This window comes from Coturnix japonica, chromosome 14 (assembly GCF_001577835.2).
Source record: "Coturnix japonica isolate 7356 chromosome 14, Coturnix japonica 2.1, whole genome shotgun sequence".
NCBI classification, from domain to species: Eukaryota; Metazoa; Chordata; class Aves; order Galliformes; family Phasianidae; genus Coturnix; species Coturnix japonica.
This window is the reverse complement of record NC_029529.1, coordinates 7225029-7250930: the sequence shown is the minus strand read 5'-3', so window position 1 is coordinate 7250930 and position 25902 is coordinate 7225029. Positions and strand designations below refer to the sequence as shown.

The 25902-nt window shown below is 39.2% G+C and overlaps 1 protein-coding gene across 7 annotated transcripts; it reads right to left on the bottom strand.

Annotated features, from left to right (window-relative positions):
* Positions 1-10: 10 nt before the first annotated feature.
* PDPK1 (3-phosphoinositide dependent protein kinase 1) lies at positions 11-24670 on the bottom strand. Of its 7 annotated transcripts, XM_015876561.1 has the most exons (15): positions 18170-18321; positions 17929-18074; positions 13832-14101; positions 12222-12264; positions 11884-12021; positions 11216-11360; positions 10609-10706; positions 9838-9913; positions 9241-9309; positions 8656-8752; positions 7323-7496; positions 6710-6927; positions 6053-6110; positions 5053-5205; positions 11-4461 (listed from the first exon to the last, which is right to left on the bottom strand). In XM_015876561.1, the coding sequence occupies exons 3-15, from the start codon at positions 14042-14044 to the stop codon at positions 4354-4356; spliced, it is 1590 nt and encodes a 529-aa protein (XP_015732047.1). In that variant the 5' UTR covers positions 14045-14101; positions 17929-18074; positions 18170-18321; the 3' UTR covers positions 11-4353. The 7 variants fall into 7 exon arrangements, with proteins under 7 accessions (XP_015732047.1, XP_015732045.1, XP_015732050.1 ...); XM_015876559.1 differs by lacking the exons at positions 17929-18074; positions 18170-18321 and adding an exon at positions 24537-24670; XM_015876564.2 differs by lacking the exons at positions 17929-18074; positions 18170-18321 and adding an exon at positions 23985-24273.
* Positions 24671-25902: the final 1232 nt, after the last annotated feature.

Genomic DNA, 25902 nt, shown 5'->3' with positions numbered 1-25902 from the left:
GGAGGCCGGGCCAGGACCCTACATGCCTTTATTACAGACTACCGAGCATAAGTGAAATCCATCATCCGGTCACTAGGCTACACATCTACAGCACAGAGATCTGTCGGAAGGAGTATAAGCGGTTATTAAATTATGAGATATGATTAAATCATTGACCAATAGAAAATTTATATAATAAAGCCAGAAAAAAAAAAAAAAAGGTGTAAAATATAGTTTACAATAATTATTCACATTCAAGGCTGTACATCAATACATACAACACCATGGCCCCGAACATGAATTCAATCCAAATAATTCATATATTAGAATTTAAATAACACAGACTGAACTAGAGGCCAACAAAAGCCAGCAAATAACCTTATAAGAATAAAAATACAAAAGTGTGTATCATATCATTGCATTATTTGCTTCTGTTCTCGTAAGTTCTTGGGGAGGGGGGGGATTGTTTTGTGCGAGTTCTTGGTTATTTTTTCCTTTATCTGTACATCACAGTTACAGCTACAAACCAGGTAGAGAATATTACACACAACTGACCGTCAACAACCTGAAGAACAGCTAGTGTACAACTATCCGGACAGATTACGGTTCCTGGTTCCTATTCTTTTGTCAGATACAGTAATTACAAGTTCTGCCCCAATTTAGAACAACCACCACATCCAGAGTTGGTACGTGGTCAGTGAAGCTTTGTCAAATGGCAGCCGCCTGCATTCCCTGCTGTGCCAACAGGCAGACCGAGTCCTTGGGAGCTTCCCCACTTCTCCAATTATTTGCTGTCTAAAAGTAATTTAAAGAGGACACAAATTTCTGGGTTTAACTGCAAACACACCGATCTGGAACAGAGAACTCTTAGTTTGTAAACTCACTCCATCGACTGACGGACAATTTGCATCATGAAGCTTTGCAGGAGCACTTCCTTCCACTTAATCACTTAAATGTTTGCATAAAGTATTACAGGCATTCGGCAAAACTTCAGATATAAATACCACACCTATTCATGTAATTCCATATAGCAGAAAGGATCACTGGAGTCCACACACCGTATCTTTAGGCAACCACCACCACACAAACCATCTCCTCAACAGAGAGCTGAAATCAACTTATATTTTTTGGCCAAAATGATATGAAGCACATTGAAGTAAGCACCTTGTCCTATGGAAGTGGGTTAGAATTATCACATCTTTCATTCAATCCACAGAGCTCCTCTTCTCCTCCCCACCCTCCACCTCCCCCCCCCAAAATAACTATAGCAGATACTTCACAAATTATACTAGAAAAATAAGTGGACCACAGTCCTATCTGATATCTCGATGTGTTCACCACAAACACTTAGCGAATGAGATATTAATAACTGACATCAGCCTGATCACAATGCCTCAACATCACCCGTGAAGCAAGTCTTTCATAATATAAATGCTTTTCAAAACCAGACCCTTAAGGCAATGGGAACAAAGCCATCTCCAAGTTTATGACAGCAATGCTGAACTGTCTGTGATTGGGGTGGGAGCTGGACTGAGTTATGGAACTCAAGAATCATTCCTAGGAGTAGTATTTCATAAGCTCCACCCGACAGAAAAGAGGCTATTGAACACATCCCTGAAGTTCAAATCACAAGCAAAACAAATTTAAACATTTCTGACCAGTATCTTCATAAATGATCAGTCATTATTCAAAATGCAAAAGGCAGAACTCAAACAGAATGCTTTTCCTGTAGGTTTGTAGTAAGGATTCTGAAGCCTTCATGTGTCCAGCAACCCATCTCTGTGCTCTGAAAGACCTTGGATAAAGAGCAGAGAAATCACGGGGCTTATCTGCAGCTCTGACCAATCTCTGCCCTGCTTCAGTACACACACCTGAAATAGGAACTGGCCCTTCATAGTATGCAGCATATTCCAGTACACATGTAAGTGAACAAACTGCTAAAGCATACCTCAATCCCCATGGTTGCTTTATATATCTTTCAAAACCATAGGTTTCACTTAAAAGCAGCGGCTGAGAAATACGTGATTTGCAATACTGAAGTTCTAAGGGTAGGGATGGATGCTTTTAAGAGAGGCTCACAGTCTCCTAATGACAATGCTGTCCATCAGGAACACGAGCACAGACACCCACCTCACAGACTAATTTTGCAGGTTACTGTTAACAGCATTTCTTTGGCTGAAAGGTTTTGGTAGGCAGGAATGAAGGACACCAATAGAGGATTTTCTAGCTATGAAAAAGACTGCTTTTTAAAGAGCAAGATGACTGCATGTCTGATTGTTACAGAAAATTCATTGAAGCATTCCCAGATTTCCAGCTAGTCAGCCAAAGTGAACAGGCCAAGGGCAATCCCAATCTAGCTCTGACTGAAGCCGTGGATTTTGCTTAATTAGCAGAATAACTTTGCCTGACTTTTTGTACGAGCTTCATCACAAAGAACAGAAGTGACAGAACGAAGCTCCATTACTGCCAGGCTCACTTGTTTGAATTCTACATCTCCACGCTTAAATCCAAAGCTTTAGGGCTGTCTCGGGTGGACCCAGGGCATAGCTGGAATTTGACAATTGCAGAATGACTGAATTTACAGTCACGTGCACAACAGCATCTTGCTTAAGAAAAGGCCACTGCACTCTCCCCTTCAAAAGGCTGAAGGATGCTGGAAGAACTGAGCTGTCATCAAATTCAACCATATAACGTTTTTTGGTTGGTTTTCTTTTTTTCCTCCAAGAAAGATGAATAATATCTCCTAGCAAAAAACCTCTCAATTAGGTATTTCTGAGTCTGATAAGCCGCTGCTTTTAAAATATTGCTTTTAGAACAGTAGCACATTTGTCCTTTTAACACTGCAGTGGAATATTTATTTAAGAAAAAGGACACCATAGAGACCTCAATATGCACAAAGATGGGATGTGTAGATGGTGAAAATAAATAGGTGTGATGTTTATACCACTTTCAAAACAAGGAAGGAATGCCTTTGTTCAGACCTATCATCCCTCTGCAAGGTTCAGGAACGCAGACATGTTGAAAATACCATTAGGGAAGTTGTTTTTAGCATATTAAATCTTTGTAACGTTACAGGAAATGTTTGACCACAAAAAAGCCTTTTACTGAAAAGGATAAAAGGAGATTGATACAAACAACTTATTTTATAGATTTGCCTCAAGTACCATTTGTTTTTTCCCCATAGTATCAACATCTGTTAGTTTTTAAACCAGATTACAATATGGATCTCATTTCTGAAAAACAACTGAGCAAGTCAGAGTTTTCAAAAGGTCTCAAATATTTGGCCAAAGACTGAAAATAGGACTGTTTGTACACCTCATTATGCAATGAAACAAAAATCAAATCAATTGTACAAAGCTTTCACACTTCCTTCTCTATCCAGGTAAATAGGTTGGCCCCACTAAAATGCACAAAACATGCACACCCTGTAAAGAAAGCTTCTAGCCCTCATCTCCCGGAAAGGAGAAAAACTACTTACTACTTCAATAGTAACGTTGTTTTTTTCCCTCCATACTAACTAATTATTTTTTTAGTTAGTATTAGTTAAAAGCATGCTGCTAAGTTTATTGTCTCTTGATTAAACACACGATTCATATTAAAATTTAAACTGAATGTTTAAAACTTTATACGCTTCAGAAGCCAACATCTCCATTTTAGAAGGATTTTCAGTGCCATGTTCAGCATTTTACTCTCACAACCTCTATCATTGGAGCCCATCTGCCAGATACATACATCTGATTCATTCACATAATTATTTAAGTACCACGTAAATCCTGCAACCAGAACTATATTAGGAATTACACAAGGGTGCAACTGACCTGACTACAAAATGTCATACACCAATAAGCTCAGGGACTGTGAGGAAAGGAAAAGGGGGGGAAAAAAAACCAAAAAACAACAAACAAAAGAAGTGGTGCTTAGGAGAGGCATATAAAAGCTCCCTGATGAAATACAGATCAATGATAATGTGAAAGTCACAGAAAACTCCAGCCCCATATAACACAAGGCTGGTACATGATTCAGGGTGTGTGCGTGTGGATTGGTTTTAACTCATCTTAAGTGTAGCTGGTAATGCAATGTCTATCCACTAGTCTGCTGCAGAAATTGAGTTGAAGTGCACAAAAGCAAGATCTTCACTGCAATGATACGCATGTGGAAGCCTCAACAGAAGCACAAAGAGCGAGCAAAGCGACCCTGAATTCCATTCGGTTTTTGCCTTTTTTTTTTTCCTTTTTTCTTTTTTAAAAACAGAACATTTCAGACATATGCTTCCCCTTGAGATGGTAATAGATGGGTTGGAAAGATTCCTCTGATCAGCTGCACATCAAGTTCTAGCAGCAAGAAGAGAAACTGGGAGATTTGGGATGAGCTTTACTACTTAGCAGCGTTCTGGTGGTATCTGTGCCGCCACACTTCTTGTATCTTTTTGCACCATTTGTGAGCATTTCCACTCGGGTCCATCAGGTAGTATGTCCTGTTTGGCTATAAATGAACAACATTTTAGTGAGCATTCTAAGCACAGTTAAACCAAAAAAGCAGTAATTATTTCACATCTACCAATGAAATCATCATTCAGAATCAGTTCACAAATTTTCCAGAATTTAAATTCAATTATATCACATTACTTGGTGCTGAATAATTGTACACTAGTCAACTCAACATTAAGCAAGCAATGATATCAACTGTCAATATATCATTGGCAAACTCCTTCCAAACCGCTCTAAACAAGCAGTGCGGAACTTCAAAAGTCCTTAAGAACCTCCTTCAAATAATAAAAAAAAACCTCTTAAACTTTAGGTAAACTGGAATTAAACACAACTATATTTTTTGTGGGAAGATGCTTGCCAGGCTCCTTCTCTGTGTGTGGGTGTATGGGAGTGGGCAGGGGTGGGTTTTTGTTTCATCTTTTAAACTATGGCTACTAATTTACTCTAACAAGTAACCACCCCCAGTGAACATCTGTGTTTAAGGAATTACTTGTCTGTCTCCTCCACAAAATATTTCATTATGAACAAACTGCACTAAGGTTACTGGACACGTACTGCAACTTTGAAAGAAATGGAAGTAACTTACTGTATGAACAAAAAATGTCTTAAAATTCTTGGCTTCTGGCCGCAACTCCAAAGACCACGGGATTTCTCCTTTTAGAACTTTGTTGACGGGATCCACATAATACAAGTGGGGCCCTTCTGTGAGGAGCAATTGGCGCCGACGTGCAAACAATCCCTAACAAGAAAAGCAGCAATACAAAAAAGCATTAATAGAGAAAGTAAATTTGTAGATCTCTGAACTTAACAGAACAGGTAACATTAAAACAGTTCCATGAGAAGATTGTTTGAATTTGGGGGAGTTTTTATTTCTTTTCTTTTTGCTTTACCTAATTGACTTCATTCCTTTCCATGGAGACTACAGAGCATTACTACTACATGCCAAAAAACAAGTGCTATTTTAAGAAAGCATCTTCAAGTTCTGTTAGAACTCCATAAATCTAGATGTACAGATTGAAGCAGAGCATCTCTGTCAAAGATTCTGGCACACAAATCCAGTAGGGATTTTCTTGGCAAAATAAGATACAAACAGGGAAAAACTTACCTGAAAGACAACCTACATTCCTGGAAACCTGACACAGGCTATCAGTGTTCCTCTGTACCACATTTAAGTTAATACTTATAGTAGTTCTAATGTCATGCTTACCTCTCTCAAGATATAGAAACTAGTCAGATGTAGGAAAAATAACACAGCCAAGAACAGTGAGCTTGTATTTTATCTTCTGATACTATTGACTCAATCCACATGCAGATGTGCATCAAGACTAAGTTTTTAATGGACTGTATCAGACCAGTAGAAGGGGGTAGAAGGAAAGTTCACTACAGTCTCAACATGAAAATATCACTATCACATTTACTTTTAGTATTTCCCAAAAACTGAAAGGACACCACAGGAAACTGAAAATATTATATCTTAAAAACAAAAACAATTTGACAAGGTTAGATAAGTTCTAAAACAGGTTCCTCATCTTTGTTGTGAATGTGATAACTGATTCTTATTACAGGGGATTAAGAAAAGCTCTTACCTTTCTTTTGTCCACGGGGCCCATTTTTAGGATTAAGTTATTTTCTACAAACTGATGCCTTAAAAAGAAAAAAAGAAAACACTTACTCCAGAAGTAGTTTTTTCAGAGAAACAATTTTAATTATCATTGCTACTATTATTACTAAGCAAGTTTCCATTTCCCTCTCTCAAGTGCTTTCCCTCCAAAAAGTCCTGAACAATTTCAATAGATGAACGTCGGCCTCTTCCTCATTTTACACCAAAAGGCTTTTTTTCCTAAAATCTGGCATGAAAAAAAGTCACAAATGAGAAAACCTTACCAAGAGTAAAGAGAAATGCTAATGAATACAAAGTCTAGACACATTTTGCTTAGCTCAACAGGATAGTATAATTACAAAATCTTATGCAAACTGTAAGAAAGTCAAAATTTCTTCTAGCTGTAGGACTCAGTAGAGGAAGAACTTCTTCATATTGGTATAGTGTTATTTCTATCTATTCTAAACTCACAACTTGAGAAACTAAGGGGTTATTGCTGTTATTACTTTAAAAAGAGAAATTAAGAAAAAAAACCTAGTAATTAATACTTTGCTGAAGGATGACAAACACTGATTTGTATTATGGTAATTTTTCTTGGTTGCTCACTGCAGTGCAACAAATGAGCTACATTCACACATCTTACCAAGGATTCCCACCAGCTTGTTTTGCCAGAAGTAATCTCTTTTCATCTTCAGAAAATTGTAAGTCTAACTCAAAGGAATTGTTGTCCAGATCATGAATATACTGCTCAATGTTGCCTCCTGATGTCTGTGGGGTACTGGACTCTGGGACAGACAGTGAATGTGAAGAGGCAGATCCAGAAACTTGCATACAACCAAACTGACTGAGGAGATTGTCATACTAAAGAAAGAAAAATGTGGGGAAAAAAAAAAAAATTAAGAGTCTGTTTAGTTTAAAAGTTGATTGTGCACTGAATATTTGGAGCTACTTTTAAATTGCGCACACTTTGGCTTTTGGAAAAAAAGTCAGCCTACTTTGTACAGACCAACAGGTATATCGTCACCCTCACCCCCCTCCCCCCCAAAAAAAACCCAAGAAATCCACAACACCTCAACACCAGAAGAGCACACTTGGTCAAAAGTAAGCAAAGACTTTTGCCAGCCCTCCAAACACTCACTTCATCAGAAAACATGAAAAATGTTGACTAGCTCAAATTCTGACCAGCAATTGTTTGCTTTAATGAAAGCCCAGGTAGCATCAGACTTGAATATATAGATGGATATAGATGAACATACATTTCCATAACAGTCTTCATCATCCTCTGACATGGCAGGTAAGTATGCTGTAAGTTTCGGCGGTGTCTGAAGATGTAAGTTCTCCCACACAATGGATTCAAAGAAAGGGTGAGCCTTAAGAGGTCCATATCCTTCCATTTCTTCACAGCCTAATCTTTTGGTAGCATCTAGAACCTGAATAAATTACAGTGAACTTAGCAGGCATTAAAATGATGACAAGAAAGAGGTAAGCATAATTCATATTTGCATAGCAACACTGAAAACTTAAAATTAGTTGGTCTTACTGCCCTAGGCATACATACAGAATATAAAGAGACTGCTTATAATAAGATGTTTTGTCAGTACATCTTGTTAGCACAATTTTGCATTAGATCAGCTCACATAGCTAGCTAAATGAGCACACATTTGGGCCCACAGAATTTTTTTTTAGCTCTGTTTCTTCATAGAGATGGAATAAAACCAAGCAAACACACTGAGAACGCCTGATGGAGCATGGTTCACATAAGTATGACATCACATTCTAATATATAACATACCTAAATATATAACTTCATATTCCAGTGACGCAGAATAGCTCCAGCTGGTGCCAAACACTAACCTCTCAAACAACCAAAGCCAGCAGTTTTGAGGATGTTGATGCATCCTGCACCTTACCAGTGAGGCACTGGCTTGCTCAAAAAATTAGTTGGACACAGGACCACAGAGCAGTTGCCCTCACCACCAGTTACAAACAGCATAGTATTTTCTCCTTAATAGTCTACACAATCCAATTTCAAGAAGCTTCCATCACACAAAATGTTCTCTGCATATTCAATGTAGTGTCACTGCAGTATCTCACTGATGAGACTAATCATTCTTTCTTCCTCTCTATCAAATATTCATGTGCAGAGTAAATCTTTGGTTGATTTTAATACAAGACATTCATCAGCTGCTCTAAAATGCAGGGTAAAAATTGATGCACATTTTAAGGAATATATTTTTCCTACCATGTATAGAATGCTGTTTTCAATTAAATGATACATATTGCAACTCACCAATTAACCTGGGTACTACATAAACAAGCGTTTGAATCTTAAGTTATGCTATGCATAGTTTTTAGAACCATTTATTTCCACTGAAAGACATTCCCTAGCCCGTGCTTTATAATTCAGGCACAAAAGTAAGTGCTGCTCAGTAATTGATGTTGACTTCCAAGACACACACAATCATTCTCAGCTGTTCTTACTGGACTTAGCTTGCAACTGAATATCATAGAAAGTCAGAAAAACAGAAATACATACTAAGCTGAATGATTCTAATGCAATCAAATCATTTAACAGCAAGAAATATTTACCAATAGTTTTTCTACAAGGTCTTTTGCCTTGGGAAAAAATTTTTCTGGAAAGTCATATTCCAATTTTATTATCTTCTGGAATATCAAATACTCATTTCTGCAAAAGAGGAAAATATTTAGCTAGTTATTGGTTCTTCACAGTTATTTTACCTTAACAGTGTATGATCTGGACAAGTACTAAACATGAGGGAAGTGTTAGAAGTACATATAAAACCGTGTCCTTAAGTACCTTAGAAGTAGTACTACATGCTTCTGGAAGTATGAGATACTTGAAAAACAACAGAAAAAGGTCACATGGCTCAACACAGAGGGGTGCAGAATAGCCTTCTCATGGAGGCATAGTTAGAATATAAACTACATTTGAAATCCTAGGATAAATTAAGGAATCTCTAAGGAACAAATTAATCTTACCACCTCCATGATCTCTAAAAGGAAATCTACATTACACAAATTAAAGCAGACGTGATAATAGCACCATAAATGCACCATGGAAAGTTGTACTTCAGAATTGGTGATAAAGCTAATGCCAACATCAAGTCAATATACTTCTGATTTACATATAAAAAAGTAGTCTAAGTCTCTTACCCAGCTCTGAATGGAGGCAATCCAGCTACAAGCTGATATATTATACATCCCAGAGCCCAAAGATCAGAGCTTCAAAAGAAAGGGAAAAAAACAAAAACAAACATGCTTTAAAAAAAGTTTAATGAGAGTCCGAGCACAGAGAATAGATTTAAACCACTGAAAACCTCAAATACAGCTTCACAAAATACTGGAAGTTAATCAAAATACAATACATGTCCATGACACCTATAGCTTTTTTCCTTAGCTGACATAACGTGACATTCAGTATTTTTTCCATCAGGAATCACCATGCTAGAGCCATCTTATATGAAAAAAGAATTAAAAAGAAGGACTCTGGATAATAAAGGTATTGATGAAGATTCTCACTCCCTTCTGACAACACCAAGCTTGCAGGACTCAGAGATAAGATGAAGAAGCCAGCACTCAGATAAGTAGTAATACTTGCTAAAAAGAACAAACAAACCAAAAACGAACAACATTTGAAACTCCTATACTATCTTCCGCCTTCAAAATACTAAGTTACACTTCCCATCCATCTTCCACTGGATGGCATACTGACAGAGTAAGCAAAGTTCTAAAATACAGTACAGTCCTCACCTTTTACAGGCAGATTTTTCTGTCAGCAGTTCTGGAGAAACATACTGTGCCGTCCCTACAAATGAATTTGCCCGTGCTACGAAGAAAATTGAAAAGAGTTAAGAAGCATAAGAAGTATGAAGAAGCATACTTGTGGAAAAACCAAATTCCTCCCACCCCATCCATAAAAAAACTTCAAAAGGTAAACTAGTGAAAACTGTGCAATGCTTCAAGAATAAACTAACACAGAAATTGCCTCTCTCCACCCAAGCACAGAACCTGGACAGAGACAACTCACTTTATCTCAGTGAAATCTACTTGGTTTGAGAAGCTAGACATTCATTTATGGTATAAATGCCACCAATGCGAGCTGACTAAATCTCAGTACAAAATCACATTTATCCAATTTGGAGAATGAGAAACAGTTCTTTCTTTATCAGGTATAGTTTGCAGTACCATTAATTCATAGCTTAATATTAAGCAACCAGTGACACAGGAGTTCCATAATCTTCACATCTGAGTAGCTTAAACAGCCACCATGGCTTCACTACATAGGCACAAAGTAACAGCTTACTGTTTCAGCTGAGTCAAACTATTTGTTTCAATATATTCAGTGGTTTCTTTTATAGATAAGAGTTAAGGACATTTTGATGAACACAGTATAACTACATTTACAAAGGACAGCTGACTACGTTCATATAGGTAGCTACAGAAGCTGGACTTGATTTTTGCAGATATCTTCCCACTTAACTGCTCTGAATTTTGTGTTGCACAACGACAAACACGACATACCTTGTCTGCTATCTGCAGATAATACTTTCGCTGTACCAAAGTCTGTTATTTGAATGTGCATATCTTCATTTAGCAAGATGTTCTCCGGCTTTAGGTCCCTGGAAAATGCAAATTTTCATACTCAAAACAGCACACAAATTAACATTGCAAAATGGTCTGCAGTTTTGCATGCATGTCACCACAAATGATGTAGACATTCTGTAAACATTACTGCGTAGACTATTCCTTGACTTAGAGTATTGCTAACAGATTTTGCCAAGTCCATTTGTTACCATTTTTCCTACACTGATTTGGTAATGAAAAGTTGAGCACAAAACTGAACTACTGTGTACTTCTTCAACAAAATAAATCCCAAGCCATAATTTAGGTCGTATCTGACAGACCGTTATGGCAGTGAGATCATCTAGGCCTGCTTACTCACAGGTAGGCAAGAAGTGCAAAACTTAATTTAACCAAACAACAGCACATCCAGCCCCTATAGATTCTACTCCCAACTTTTTCACTGAAAAGTTTTAAGAAAATACTTTTTAAATAGAAATAAGAAAAGTACCAGTGCTATTTGAATTATGATCAGCCAGCTTTTTGCCAGCCACCATCTACTACTTACCTGTGAATAATTCCTTTCCCATGCAAATACTCCAGGGCTGATACAATTTCAGCAGTATAAAACCTGGTACAGGTCTCATCAAATGAGCCAATTTTGCGTATATACTTTAGCAGCTCGCCATTTTTGGCATAGCTAAGCCCAAAATCTAAATGTTAGGAAGTTAAGGTCTAGCATTAAAACATGGTAAAACAAAACATCCCACACTCTATTGAAAATTTATATATAAAATATATATATATGTATATATATATATATATATATATATATATAAAACAAGAAAATGAAAGTGGTTGATTAGAAGCTTTATATAGTAGCAACACAAAACAATGTGTGACTGTATGTATTAAAGATCTAGGAAAAAGGTTCCAGTTTCTTAGCATACCAAAGACCATATAGGAGATTAAGTCAGTAATTTTTCCAGATAGTCACCTGAATAATTAATTTCATCTCCATATATAACTGCCTACAGATAGAACCTCCACTTACCATTCTTGCTTAATTTATATCAAAAGCATGACTGAAACAAGTTGTGTTGCAACCATCTGTCTAAGGTATTTTAAATACCTCGAAAGTTTATCTCACAATTCCTGTTGAACAATGTTTCAAAGGAAACAAAACTGAGGATTCTCATGACAAATAATGTAAAAGCTTTAGAATTCAAAGGATACACAGCTTTTCATCATCCTGAAAGGTGAAGTAGAGTTTCACAAAAAAAGGATGATCCAGGCGGGACATGACATCTCTCTCTCGTGTCACGTATGGCACCTTGTTTTCTTTTATGATATGACGCTTTTCTAGAATTTTAACTTAATGAAAAAAAAAAAAAATAGAGTGAAAAACACAGGAGATACAACAGTTAAGTTCATTAAGTAATTTGTGGTTTGGTTGTGAGGCTTATTGTTAGTTAGGATTATCATTAAAACACTAATTATGTTTTTTTGAATGGATACTCTGTCATCAGACAGCATTCATACAGTATTATTAAAAGTTAAGGATTAATACTTACTGGCATATTCTCTAGAAGTTGCCAATTCTCGAGCCAACACAACCTGTTGCCATAGGAGATACAATGTATAATGAATATAATGTAATCATTCACTGAAGGCATACAGTAAACATTGCTGTTTATCTGCAAGTCTGTATTTAGACTACTGCTAATACAAAATAAACTGCCACAAACGCAATCAGGAAAAGATGTAAGCATGTGCTCATCTCATGACGGCTTCCTAACTCAATAAATCAGTTATTGCAGAGTAATCAAAAATACTGCAACATACTCCTAATATAAAATTTTATGCACCTAGTAAAAAAAAAACCAACATTCTAAACAGGGCCCTACTTTAGGTCAATTATTCCAAAGTGAAAGGAGAGAGCAATGCTGAGTGAGACTGCATTGCTCACCATCTCCTTTCCTCCAGACTAAACAAACCTAATTCCCTCAGCTGTTCCTCACAAGTCTTATTCTCTAGCTCCTTCATCAGCTTTGTTGCTTTTTTCTGCACATGTCAAGCAAGACCGTATCCTTCTCTTAGTGAGGGGCCAGTAACTGAACACAATATTTTAGGTGTGGTCCCACCAATGGTGCGTACAAAGGGACCATCACATTCACAGTCCTGCAGACAGCACTATTAATAACACTACACATAGATTCAGAGTCTGGACTAGGCCACACAAGTTTCTCTGTTCTACTGGCAACATGGTGTTAAGATACAGAGAACAAAAGCAGAAATACAAATGTCTAACAGAAGCAGACTGAACAAGCATGTTCCAGCATGTCCAAGAAGGAACAATTCTGATATCTTTAGGGAAACCTGTGGATTCCAAATTTTGCAGTAAGTACAAATTACTCCTGATGACTACCAGAGGCCTTCTTCCTAAATACCAGTACACTGTATAACAAAAAATGAAAACACCACCCTCATGCAACCTCCCCAAAAAGACACCCCAAACAAAAGGTATATAACAAATGACTGATATGAAAAAGATAAAGAAATATTACTCACTGACTTTAACTGGGGCAACTACAGAATGAAGAATTAATTGCTTTATGAGTTCTTTAATACAATTACTTAAGCAATTCATTCTTGTGCAACACCATGGATGCCAAAAGTAGGTTAATGTCAATCTATTTAAGCCTGCTGAATAAAGGGATAATAACTATGGCTCTTCAAGTCCTTGAGGGCCACAACACTACAGGCTGAGAAAAAATAGCAAGTATCGCTCTTATGTCCTTTCCTAAGCACCTGGCCTTGGCTCTCATCACAGACAGGATACTGGGTAGAACTTCACTCCATGACAGGCTCTTAGCACAATTTCAAATTCTTGACATCATGAAACTTTAACACAACACATTAAGCTGTCAAAATCTTACATTAGAAAGCAATGCCTCCCAAAAATCAAAGCATAGAGTCATCAGAATACTACACAACTTCTAATCAGTTTAAAAAAAAAAAAAGACTTGGAAAAAAACAAATCAGCACCCCTACATCCTGCTCGTTTACTCTTCAAGTTATCTCTAGATTTAATCTTAGTAATCATCTGGGCATGAAATTTTGAAGTTTATCTAAGATATCTGGCAGAATAACAAGAAAAACCTTTTATAAAAAGCAAAGTTACCGTTGAAAAAGATCCTTCACCCAGAATTCTCCCAAATTTAAAGTCATCAGGTCGTTTCTTTCGAGGCTGTGGAGGCTGCTGTCCTGTATGTTGTGGCAAGGAGTTTGAACTAGACCTTGATTCAGCTGTGGTGCTCTCCATGTTAGATCCCTGTCTGCTGCCACAGGTGGAAATGACAGATGGAGTGCTGGAATCTGCTTGGTTCCTCACCATTGATGGGGATGGACAGGAACATAACACCACACTAGACTGGATTGGAACAGCATCATACTGAAAAGAGAAACAAAACTATTAGCCCATACCTTCAAATTATTATCTCACACATCTGCACTCTGTTTGAATTCTTTCCTGTTTTAAAGGACTATAATGAAGATGTCTTTAGGAGGGAATGTAAGTATTCACACATTTAACAAAATAAAAGCTGCCATTTCCAATAGAGACACTGCTTAGGTCACACCACAAACATCCACATAGCCAAAAATCTCAAAGTTTTAATTCAAGAAGACAGTTATTTCAGACTCAAAAAAACCTCCACAACAGCGCAGTGTCAAATTTTCAGGTACATTTCCCTAAGAATAACAATTTTTAAAGTTTATTTCATGGTTAATGACAGACCCATCAGTTCATCCTAAGAAGTGGTAGTTCTCCTGAAACTTCTACAAGGTAAGGGTAAATTGACACTTATAGTCACCAGTAACATTTATAGATAAATGCTACAATGAATCATAACCGAAAAAGTAAGCCATGAAAACTATAATAGGCAAAGGATGCATTTTGCATGTATCACAGAGGTTTTCAATTGGAATCTCACTTTTTCTACAAGTACTATCTTCCATTAAGATAGGGAAGGGTCAGGGAGAAGAGAGAAAGCACCAATAAGATGCATGCAAAAGGCAGATCAGAAGGAGGACTCTAATAATTGGAAATACTTTAAAGAAAACCCCAACAATCTCTGTTTCGACCCTTTAAAACAAAGGAGATTACAGTATTTAATCTCATACAGACTTCCCAATTCTAAGACACAGAAAGAGATGCAGCCCAGAAAACAGCAAATATGAGAAGAGCCATTCCAAATATCAATCCTTGAAACATACAAAGGAAATCATTATTTGGTACACTTTCATCAGCTTTGTGCAGTAAGACGAAGCAAACTAGTCAAGCTGGTTTCTCTTCCCGTTGCTAATATACCTCCATTTGTCAAACATCTGCTTCAACTGTTTTATTTGAAATTGGCCAGGAGCACAGATAATGAGAGTTCTGCTCAACTTCCCCTGGCAAAAAAATACTGAAACAGTGCAGAAGAAACACTTAAGAATATTGACACTGTAGCTCAACATGGATTCTCACTCTCAGCATTCAAACATACTGTGAGCAGAACAAAGCAATGACTTGATGAAGATCTCCTAACCTCAGAACAGGTGTATTATACAATCTTGACCTAGTCTGTGACCTTTCTCATCTTGTTCAACAAGATCAATAGCTCATGAATTTCAATTTGAGTCAGAATAATTTCCTGCACTTTTATCAGAACCCACCTGAGAAGGGAATTGGTCTTACATTCAATCACTGCTTAAGGCTTAACTCACCTGCCCCAAAATTAACCATTATTTACTGCTCCGTTTCAAAAACACATTTAATTTACTCATTTAGTAGCATTCCAAACATTCATAAACATATTAGGCATCTAAATTCAGACTAAGGTAACAAAGTCAAACACAGGAGAACTACAATTTCATTTTGTTCATGCCCAATAACTTACATAAATATAAACTACTGTTGTTTAAAAGAGAACTATTATTGTGCATCTACTGTAAACACTATCTTCCAAGAAGCATTTTCTTTCCAAAATGCCCACAACCTACTTGAACACAGTATCTACTGCTTCTTTGGGATGTTTCTAAGGATTGCAACTAAAGTGATAGGGTAGATCAGGGTCAGGTAGCAGTTTCTCAGAACCTGTTTGAGCTTTATGACATAACAGTCTGGTAGGAAGCCTGCTACTACTGACAGCTGCTTGGTACACTCCATAAAGCTTTTGGGAGGACACAAGGATGTTAAATTTGCATCAAGAGTTGAAGACTGATGGGAGAAGATTTATCTTTGTGAAAAGTTCACTAACTCCATCAGAGAACTACGTCCTTCCTCAGAATTAGCTACACAGCATTCTCATAGTTGAAGAAAAGGAAATATATTGATGTTCTATTATGAAAACAACACATAAACATTAAAATACAGGTGCTGTAGTACACTGTTATTTTAGCTGGCACTTCCCCCACATTATCCAAAGAATCAATGGTCACAAGTTACTTTAACTTTCTTACAGCCCAACTGAATCATATTTCCTTCTACTCTAAAGAGACCCTGCATAAAGATTCACAGCAACTGGAATTAAAACTAGATTGCACCCTTCTCTACAGAAACTGTAGTGATTGCTGAGCACAAACACAACTGCTCAACAACCAACACGATGTAGATACAATAAATGGCTCTTTAATTGAAATACAGTAAAAAACACATATGTAGTAGATTCTAATATTAGAACTTGAATTAATCAACTCTAGTCAGCTCAGGCTACCCTAGAGCAACAAACAGCAAAGAGGTAAACAAACAAGCAGCACTGACATATCTAAGTATTCTACAGCTGCCAACATCATTCTGAAGGAGGAAGAAAAGCCCACGAACATCAGTTCATACATGCATTGATCCTCAAAACCCAGAAGTTTAAAAAGAAAGAATAGCCGTATAAAAGTAAAGATGGGGATGGGGGGAACAAACAACACATTCAGCAAAAAGGTACATAAAGCAATCCACATCTTTTGGTAAATCGGAAAACAGCTAAGATATTGCTTTTGTCTCCACTGAAACATCACTACAAGTCAAAATATGATACAAGAACTAATAAATAATGAGGAGAAACACGAAAAAGTTAGTCTAATATCTGAATATAAAGAACTAGGAAACCAACTAGGAGAAGCAAAGTCTTCTTGCCACTGGTATTACATAAACATTAAGGAACAAACCAAAAATCAACAACTTCCAGGAGAAAAACAAAACAAAACCCAAGAGACTGAATACCTGTAGAGACACCTGGTTACCTGACTAGACTGAGCTCCTGTAATTTTTGTTTAATAAAGAGACCAACCGTCTTAGCCTTGTGGCTTCAGAGAGCACAAGACTACAAAAATCAGAATCACCTGCAATTCAACAGAAGTCACACTGCATGTAATTACTGGGTAGCATATGTCATGAGTGTTAAGCTAAACCCTGCTAAGTTCAGAGACTTTTAGACAGACAAGTCAGCATAAACACATATGCTCTACATCAGGAAAGCCTGCCTCATAAATTACCTAATCCAGAAAGCAACACAGCACCAATCTGGGATGCCTATGAATTAAACCTTTTCACTTGCAAATGAAGCCTTAGAGGCTTTTAAAACATATACTATACGATGCAGCGTATGATCTCCTCCACAAGTGTCATGGTAGCTCTTCCAATCACAGCTCTTGCATCTCTACACATAACTCCTTAATACAGAAAGCTCTATGAATCCAAGATTCATAGTCCAAATTAAAACATTAATCTTCAAATAAAAACAGGGAGCCCATCTATTTATCCCTCCCTAATTGCACGGACAGAAAAAGATTTTATTTCATATTGAGAGAAAGTGATTGCTTTCATCAGACAGCTGGTTTGGGGTTTTATAGATAAGACTATTTCTTTATCAGTACTGTGATTCTGCTAAAGACAGAGTATGTTACACCGGTTTGGCTCAAAATGTCTATAAATTATTTAATATTGTCATACAAGGAGGTAATTCTGAAACTGAAGCTTATTTCATATTGCTCAGAAATTAACCATTAGAAGTCTGGATTATTCTAAGGGTTTATTTGTAAAATGCAAAGTGAAAAGATGAACAGATAGACAGTTATATTTCTTTTCATAGCACATTGCTTTTTCAGAGGGTTGACAAGATGTAGCAACTGAATGCAACACAGATCTTGTATCTGAAAAACAGAGCAAGAAAGGGCAATTAACAGACATTATGTACTACTTTTCCATTGGTGTTATCTCCCTCATCCCAAAATGAAAATATTTACCTTCTCCAGGTTTTCCAATACCTATTTGTGACAGCCTCCACTTCAAAGGCTAGTGAGCAGCACACCCTGGAGGTACCAGCATATTCCATCAGGTCAGATACTTGGGTGGCTCTGAAGGTGTATCCTCAAATCATTCCTCACAATATCTAAAAATGAGAATTCAGGCAAAAACATGGTAACTCAGCAACAAGAAACATGACTTAAGATACAAAGAAACACTGAATCAGATAACAAGTCTTACCTTTTAGCTCAGAGAACACAGAACAGGTAGCACTTATTATACTCCAATTCCTTCCAGGAACAGCTTGCAGAGGGCATAACGATTATCATGTGATCCATGTCAGTAAGTTAAATCTTCAACATCAGCATTCCTTTTGTATCCTCTCTACATGGCTACACCAGAATGAATGCCAGGAACGAAGGCAACCCAGAACAATAACAGATTGTGTGCTCTCAATCTACAGTGAGCATCAATTGTTCTATCAAAACACTGCATCACAGAATCATTGAATGTTTTGGGTTGGAAGGGACCTTTAAGATCGTCTAGCTCTAAGCCGGGACACCTCCCTCTACACCAGGTTGCTCACAGTCCCACTCAGGCTGGCCCTGAACACTTCCAGGGAGGGAGCACCCACAACCTGTTCCAGCAGATCACTATCCTCAAATTAAATAATTTATTCCTTGTTGTCTAGTCTAAATCTACCCTATTCCAGTTTAAAACCATTTCCTCTAGTCCTGTTGCTACATGCTCTTTAAAAGTTCATCATCTTTCCTGTAAGCCCCCTTCAGGTGCTGGAAGGCCACTTAAGCCCCCCCTGGAGACTTCTCTTTTCCAGGCTGAAGAACTCCAGGTCTCCCAGCATCAACTCATAAGGGAGGTGGTGCTACAGCCCTCTGATCATCTTCGTGGCCCTCTTCTGGGCCCACTCCAACAGCTCAACTGTCTTCTTGTGCTGCAGGCTGCAGAACTGGACGCTACTCCTGGTGGGGTCTCACAGGAGCAGAATAGTAGCACAGAATCACCCCCCTTCACCTTCTGGTCAAACTTCTCTTAATGTAATCCAGGATATGGTTGGTCTTCAGGGCTGCAAGCACACACTGCTGGCTCATGTCCTTCTCCTCAGAGCTGCTTTCAAGTCATTCTCTGCCCAATCTGTATCCATCCTTGGAATTGCTCTTGCACTTGACCTTGTTGAATTCCATAAGGTTGGCACAGGCTCATCTCTCAACTCTGCCCTGGTCCCTCTGAATAGCATCCCTTCTTGCTAGCATGTCAACTGCACCACCCAGCTCAGTGTCATCTGAAAACCTGCTGAGGGTGCATTCAATCCCACTGTTCACGTTGCCTACAAAGACATTAAATAATACCATTCCCAGCGCCATTCCTTATTTCTCTGCATAGAAACGAGCTCAAAGCATGGAGTTAAAGCACCTCATCAAAAAGTCTGATAAGGAAGGCACACCAAACGTTTGTTTTGAAACAAAAACAGCATCAACTGCCTTTAGGTACTATACAAAGCCATTTTTTAAAAAGCCTAGCAAATTAGGCACTCATTAGAAACTGTGCTAGGTTACAAAGATGCTAAAGATACTTTGTCTGGACAACATGACGGTTTTTCTACAAAAAACACTTTGAGAAACATTGTAAGACAATCACTTCAAAAAACAAACCCAACGCCAAGTGTTAATTACTTGTAGTAATAAAATAAAGCATTAAACACACACCATTATTAGAGAAGATTAGTGTTTGGTGTTATGCTGTACAGAGCGGCATCAGCAACTGTTCAAACAACATGTAAATATTAACAAAACTTGACATCCAGCTTATAACCCCAAGAATTGTCCATCAGCCCCATCTGCCTTGAAGAAACAAACTAGTAGCCAACAGAACTGCTTAAAGCCAAGCTATCTGTCAAAACCCATACATTCTGATCGAGTTTGTTTTGAATACTCATAAATGGCTACTGATAAATACATTTAAAAGCTCAGACTGAAAGTTTCCATTTCAATTACAACAGGAACCTTACTACAGCTTAGTTCTGAAAAAGGATCTGAGGACAAGTCATCCCATCTGGAGTGAAATTTTTTGATCTCAGGAGTTCTGAGTTTATAAGCACACTGTTTTTATGAATAGCCACGCAACTTTTCAAAAGCACTGTAATATAAAGTGTGGGCTACTTTTTTGTTTCTTTTTGGTCATTTGACCAGACTGTTATGTCGACCACCTGATTAAACAAATCTGACCTACCCACACACAGTTATGCCCATCTTCATGCAGCGTCACTTGAAACCTCTCTAACAGCAGAAGGTGAGCATGGACTGAAGCACTGCACAAAACCAGCTCCCCCCCAAAAAAACAGTAAGAAAATTCTAACAAGATGTACTAACAGAAATGGCACTGGTTGAAAGAAAAGAGCAACAACTTTAACAATTGGGTCCTGATAATACATTTCAAGATTAAGCGTTAGTGAAGTGGCAAGCACAGAAAAGAGAATTCTTCTGTTCTACCTCAACTGGCCTGACCTCCACAACAGTGGGAAACAGAACCATGAACAGAAATTCATACAATGTAGCCTGCATGATGTATTAACAGACCCAAGGAAAAAATACAGTAACAGGCACTGCTGAGAGTACCTGTTATTCTCCAAAGATACAGTAGCTACTTCAAGAACAAATGTATCAAGCCCTGGCTAAATCCCACATAATACTATGCTGCAATAACCGATGAGAATGAGAGGAACAACATTTTACAGGCCTTGCATTAATTTAAGACATGATTAGATTGCTTAAAACAACACAACCACCACCTTCACAGCAGGTTTCTTCCTCATGCTTGAAGATAACACTGGGAGTCATATACCCATAACAAACAAGAAGAATAATTGTGAAGAATCAAATTAATTGATTTTTCTTTGGTTTTCTGGATGCACATTCTCAGGAAGTTCATGGTATACAAAGAAGCATTTTTAAGTCTGGGGAGACATACCATAGTGTTCATATGAAAGCCATCTCAAAGCACAAAGCTCAGCTCTCACACTTGCCTCCTTCATAATTCATCTGATCACATACCAGCAGACCTTTACTTTCTGTAGCAGATCTACATCACACTTCATCGATAAGTGAATAAAGAGGAAATTGGATTCACGTAGAATCAGCAGAAGTACAGTCAATAGAATAGAATCTGGAAGAACAAGGAACACTTCTACATTGTTGGACTCATTTGATTTTTCATTTAGAGAATAAAGCTATATTATCTACAAGACTGTTTTCACAGCAATGAGTTTATTACGTATACAGCAATGCTGTCCCAAACACTACAGTTCATGCAAATGGCTTTCTCTAAACATAACAGCCTTATATACACCGTGGTATTTTCTGCCCCTAATTTACAAAATTCCAATTCCAAGTTCAGGTGAGGATTAAAGTTAATGAAAGGATTTGCAATAAATAGATGGTACACAGATTCTTAAGGGGAAGAGACTACTCAAAGACCATCCGCTCAAACCTCTGCCTGCACCCCCAAGCCTCAAAACAGATCAGAAACAGGAAACCACAAAAATCTCTAAGAACCTGAAGTCAGCCTATGGCCCAAATAGCTATAAATGAAAACAAGCCACCGAGAATTCAACTTCATGCAAACCGATCCAGCCCAGTTCACAAGAAGCCATCTGGAACAGCAAGAAATCTAGATCACATTCTGCATGACCTGACCGAGTACCCCAATACTAGGGGTGTTGTGCACCATGGATAAAGTTGCTAATAAACACAAAAGAACTTCCTGCACAAGGTTCCCTGATGGCAGTGCTACGATTTAGGAGGGAGAGACAGCAGTCATGAATGAAGAACAGAGAAGTAGCCCTGGGGAAGTGGAATAAGTAGACAGAACACACAAAGGCTGGACAGCGCAATCAAGAGCTGCAATAAATTCCCACAATTGCTAAAGAACTGAACATCAAATGTAATACTTTCTTTTCAGAAGAATGTGCTAAGCAAGTTAATCCTCGCAATCTGCTACTATAAAGAATAACAGAATATTTGCCAAGCGAAGCATTTATAATTATTTATTTAACACAGAAAAAGCTTCAATGTCAATGTAACTGCATGTTGTGATCAGTCCTTTCCCAGACATCGGTAACTTTCCACAACCTTACCTGCAAATAAGGTGTCAAAAAGGGAGGGAGGGGAAGGAATTCAGCGCCTCCTGCCCACACATTTTTTTTAATCCATGTGTACATAATCTAACCTGGTAACATGCAAAAAGTTTTCCCAGAAATATCACAGTAATTCCTTTTGTACAAATCCTTTAGAAAGCTCCACCATGAGGAACCTAGAGAAGGATTTTGTCTTCTTAACTGTCTTCTGAATAGCGTTTTATTCTTCCCATATTTAAAAGTATGGCCTCAGATAAAGTCATTCGGAGGTTAAACATGGTAGTTTTATAGCAATTCAGACAGACTTTCTATAAGAAAACTAAGACAAATTCAGTGCTGGAAAACAGATCTCGAAATTATTTCACATCTTCATAGATAAATTTATTCCTACTGTTTGAAAATGTACGAGCTTTCTCAGTCTGTAACAGCGACAGCACTCCTGGTTTGGTGTGGCAGAACTCCTGCCTGTACTTCAGCAGTCAGCATCACTTCCCAAGACTTCCATCAATGCTCACTTTCAGCTGATCAGCTTTATAGTAGCACCATGAGCCCAAGGTTGCAGCGTGTTTCAGAAGGTTCAGCACAACCTACTTGCACAGTTACAGCAGCTCTATGAAACAGATACTGCTTCTAGCACTTTAAGACAGACCAAATTACCCAAAGAATGTCTGGCTTAACAAAAAATGAACTAAAACAAACCTACCCACACACTGGATTTAGTTGACCATTGCTATTACGTTCAGATTATGTCTGAATTGCCAACAGCTACCAACACATCCTATGTAAGAAACAGAAATATCTACAGTCACTCCTTTTTATCATTAACCAGTCAGTACACTCATCCGGGCAGAGAGATGTTAGACAAGGTGGAAGAGAAGGAACTGAAATTAAGTTACTCTGAATATATATACATATATATATACACACACACATATACACACACATATATATATTTTAAACAAAAAGCAATAGTCAATTTAGTTTTTTCATTCATTCTCTTGGCACGCATCCCTTACAGGGATATGAACTGTACACAGAAAAGGAAAAGAAACAGAAGTATTTGGAGGGGAAAAAACAAACGGAAGATCAATGAGTAAGGACAGATTCACAAAGGGAAGCATTCTCCCTGTTTAAGCAGATTCATGCAAACATAAGTCTTCTCTAACAGCAATAAACAGCCATATGGAGCTATATCAAATGGCAGAAGTGCAAAACTAATTCTTTTGGTAACAGAACATAAGTTCATTTCATAACCCTCCATGCAGTATTCCAAGGCCTCCCCTGTTGGGCTGTTCCACATATCAACTTTCATTTCCAGCCAATACATACAACCAAATGTAACACCCTTAAAAAAAAATAAATCACTACGTACAAAGAGTAGAGCACGCTACAAAACAAGACTTTGAGAATTAACACAGCTACACCAGACTGTGCAGATCCACCTCAACTAATTTCAGATGAAAAAGGCTGCTCCAGAGCAGAGCTCAGCAGCTCTCAGAAGCAATGAGAAGTGAACCACTTGAAAGACCACCTGACTTGAAAGCACAGCAGCATCCACACATACATATAAGGGATGCATTGGTATCAGTTAGTTACTCTGACATCACTAAACGCTGGTCGTTACTGTTAAGAAAAAACAAAACACGTTAAAAAGTCCTACCGTTTTTATAAAGGAATTTCCGCATTCACTATGTCATGTAATCTACAAGGCAAAGTAAGATTTACCATTTTTAACCTCTACTGATCAGCTTCAACTCCACACATTAAGCAGCGCTCACAAAATGGAAGAGTTTGACAATCTCAGACGAACGTAAACAACTGCCTGAAAGTGTGTTCCAGCATCACCCTGGGTCACACTGACATGTTTTACGTTCGGTTGTTTTTGCTACATAAGAAGCGCATTACCGAGCACGCAGGCGGTTCCCTCGTTGCAGGGGCAGAGGCCGCACAAGGAGGAGGCGGCCCAGCGGAGCCACGCCAGTGTCCTGTACCCGGAACGGAGCTCAGCGTTCAGCGAGAGGCCGCGAGCAGCCCGTGCCCAGCTCTGCTTCCCCGCAAGGCCGGGCCGAGCTCGGGCGCCCATCGCCTCACAGGGCCCCACCAGCGCCGGGGAGAAGGGAACGACCGCAACCACCGCCCGCCCCACCTCCGGGAAGCGAGGAATGGAGGCAGGGAGCGGCGGCGGCACGCAGGCCGGTCCCGCGCAGTGCGGCGCTGTGCCGGCAGCTCTGCTTACAGACAGCGAGCAGCAGGGCCGCTCCAAAAGCCCTCCGTGATCCCACCGCCCGGCAGCGTGTAGGACGCGGGCGGCCCGCCCCCTCACGGCCGGGCTGGGCCGGGCCCGGCGCTCGGGCCTAGTCCTTCCGCAGCGCGCAGCGGCCGCCAACACTCCGAGCCGGGCGCCGTGCAGCCCCGCGGCCCGCACTCACCCACTCCCTCCGTCCGTCCCTCACTTACCAGGTGGCTGCTGGTGCTCGCCATGGACCCGCCCGGCCGGCGCGGCCCGCGCTCCAGTCGCCCTTTAAGAGCCCAGCGCTCGGCAGCGCGGCCACAGCCAATGGGGCTCCAGCATCCCCCGGCCGTGACGTCACCCACAACAATGCCCCCCCCCGCTTGTAGGCGGGACTTCCGTCCGATTCTCAATTTCACTGGTCCGCCTAGTTGCCACTCACTCGCAAACCCGCACGGAGCGCCTCCCATCAGCCTCCGCGCACCGGTAGTGTGAGCATGCGCAGTTGGTGTGGGGATACTGCCGGCTTCACTTCCGGTTGGGTCCGTGTCGTCATGGCGCCGGGTGCGGCCTGCTCTGCCGGTAGCACTTGGTGCCTCAACCCGGCAACTTCCAGTCTGTGTGCCACGGACCCGAATACACAATACATGCGATTTCCCTTTAAAATCTGGCTTCCCAACCCGTGTTCTCAAGTCTCAATGTGTATTTGCTCACAGGAGTTGGCCAGATCCAGCCCGAAGCACTGACCCACATCACAAATGCTGAGGGTCTATGGGGCTGTTGTTGGAGTGTGGTGTGACAGCACATAGCAACAACTGTAATTCGTCAGAACATTATTGAAATTTAAGGAAATTTTATTTCCTTAAATTGAATTTTAAGGAAATGGTCAAAAGGGTTGTGCAGGGAAGGGCCACGTTGTTCAGTAAGCCACATCAGAATCTTCAGTGTTGATATATAATTAGATTCAAATAAAGCTGGGGTGGTTGGGCAAGGCAGAAATCCTGCAGCGTCCCAGTGGTAAACGACTGCAGAAAGCATTCTGCAGTATTAATGAATCCCAGAAGCCTGGCATACCTCTCATACAAAGAATAGCTGAGGGAAAAGAGAAGGCTCCAGGGAGATCTCATTGTGGCCTCCCAGTACCTGGAGGGAACTTATTATGAGGAGGAGAGAAATGGTTTTAAACTGAAAGCCCAGCCTTCCTCAATATGAACATCTTCTGCTTTTGCATAATTAAGTTACAAACCTATTTCTACTCTGGGAGACTATATGACCTCAACAGCATCACTTGGGAAACATCTTTGTAATTTTAAAGAATCATATATCTGTATAGATAATTCCCTCAGCGGTGCTGACTGCTCGCCTTTACCTGCCACATGACCTCTAAATTGAGATGGAGCTTAGGAAAGGCCTAATCTAGTTTTACCAACCTAATTGTGTAGAAGATGTGCCCTGCCATGGAAGAAGAGGTTGGAAATAAACAATCTTTAAAAGTCCCTTTCAACCAAACTATTCTATGGTTCTAAATTAAGGAGTCACTGGGCAGATTAGGGTAGATCAGAAAAAAAAAAAACAAACACAAATGTTTTAGAA

Excerpts from the sequence above, each read along its gene's own strand:
- PDPK1 (XM_015876559.1), bottom strand. The coding sequence starts at position 24,560 with ATGGCGAGCACCAGCAGCCACCTG. Across the intron at positions 11,361-11,883 it reads TCAGGATGATGAAAAGCTGT|ATTTTGGGCTTAGCTATGCC; the intron begins GTATCCTTTGAA and ends CCTAACATTTAG. Across the intron at positions 8,753-9,240 it reads TTGCCTCCATTCAGAGCTGG|AAATGAGTATTTGATATTCC; the intron begins GTAAGAGACTTA and ends CCTCTTTTGCAG.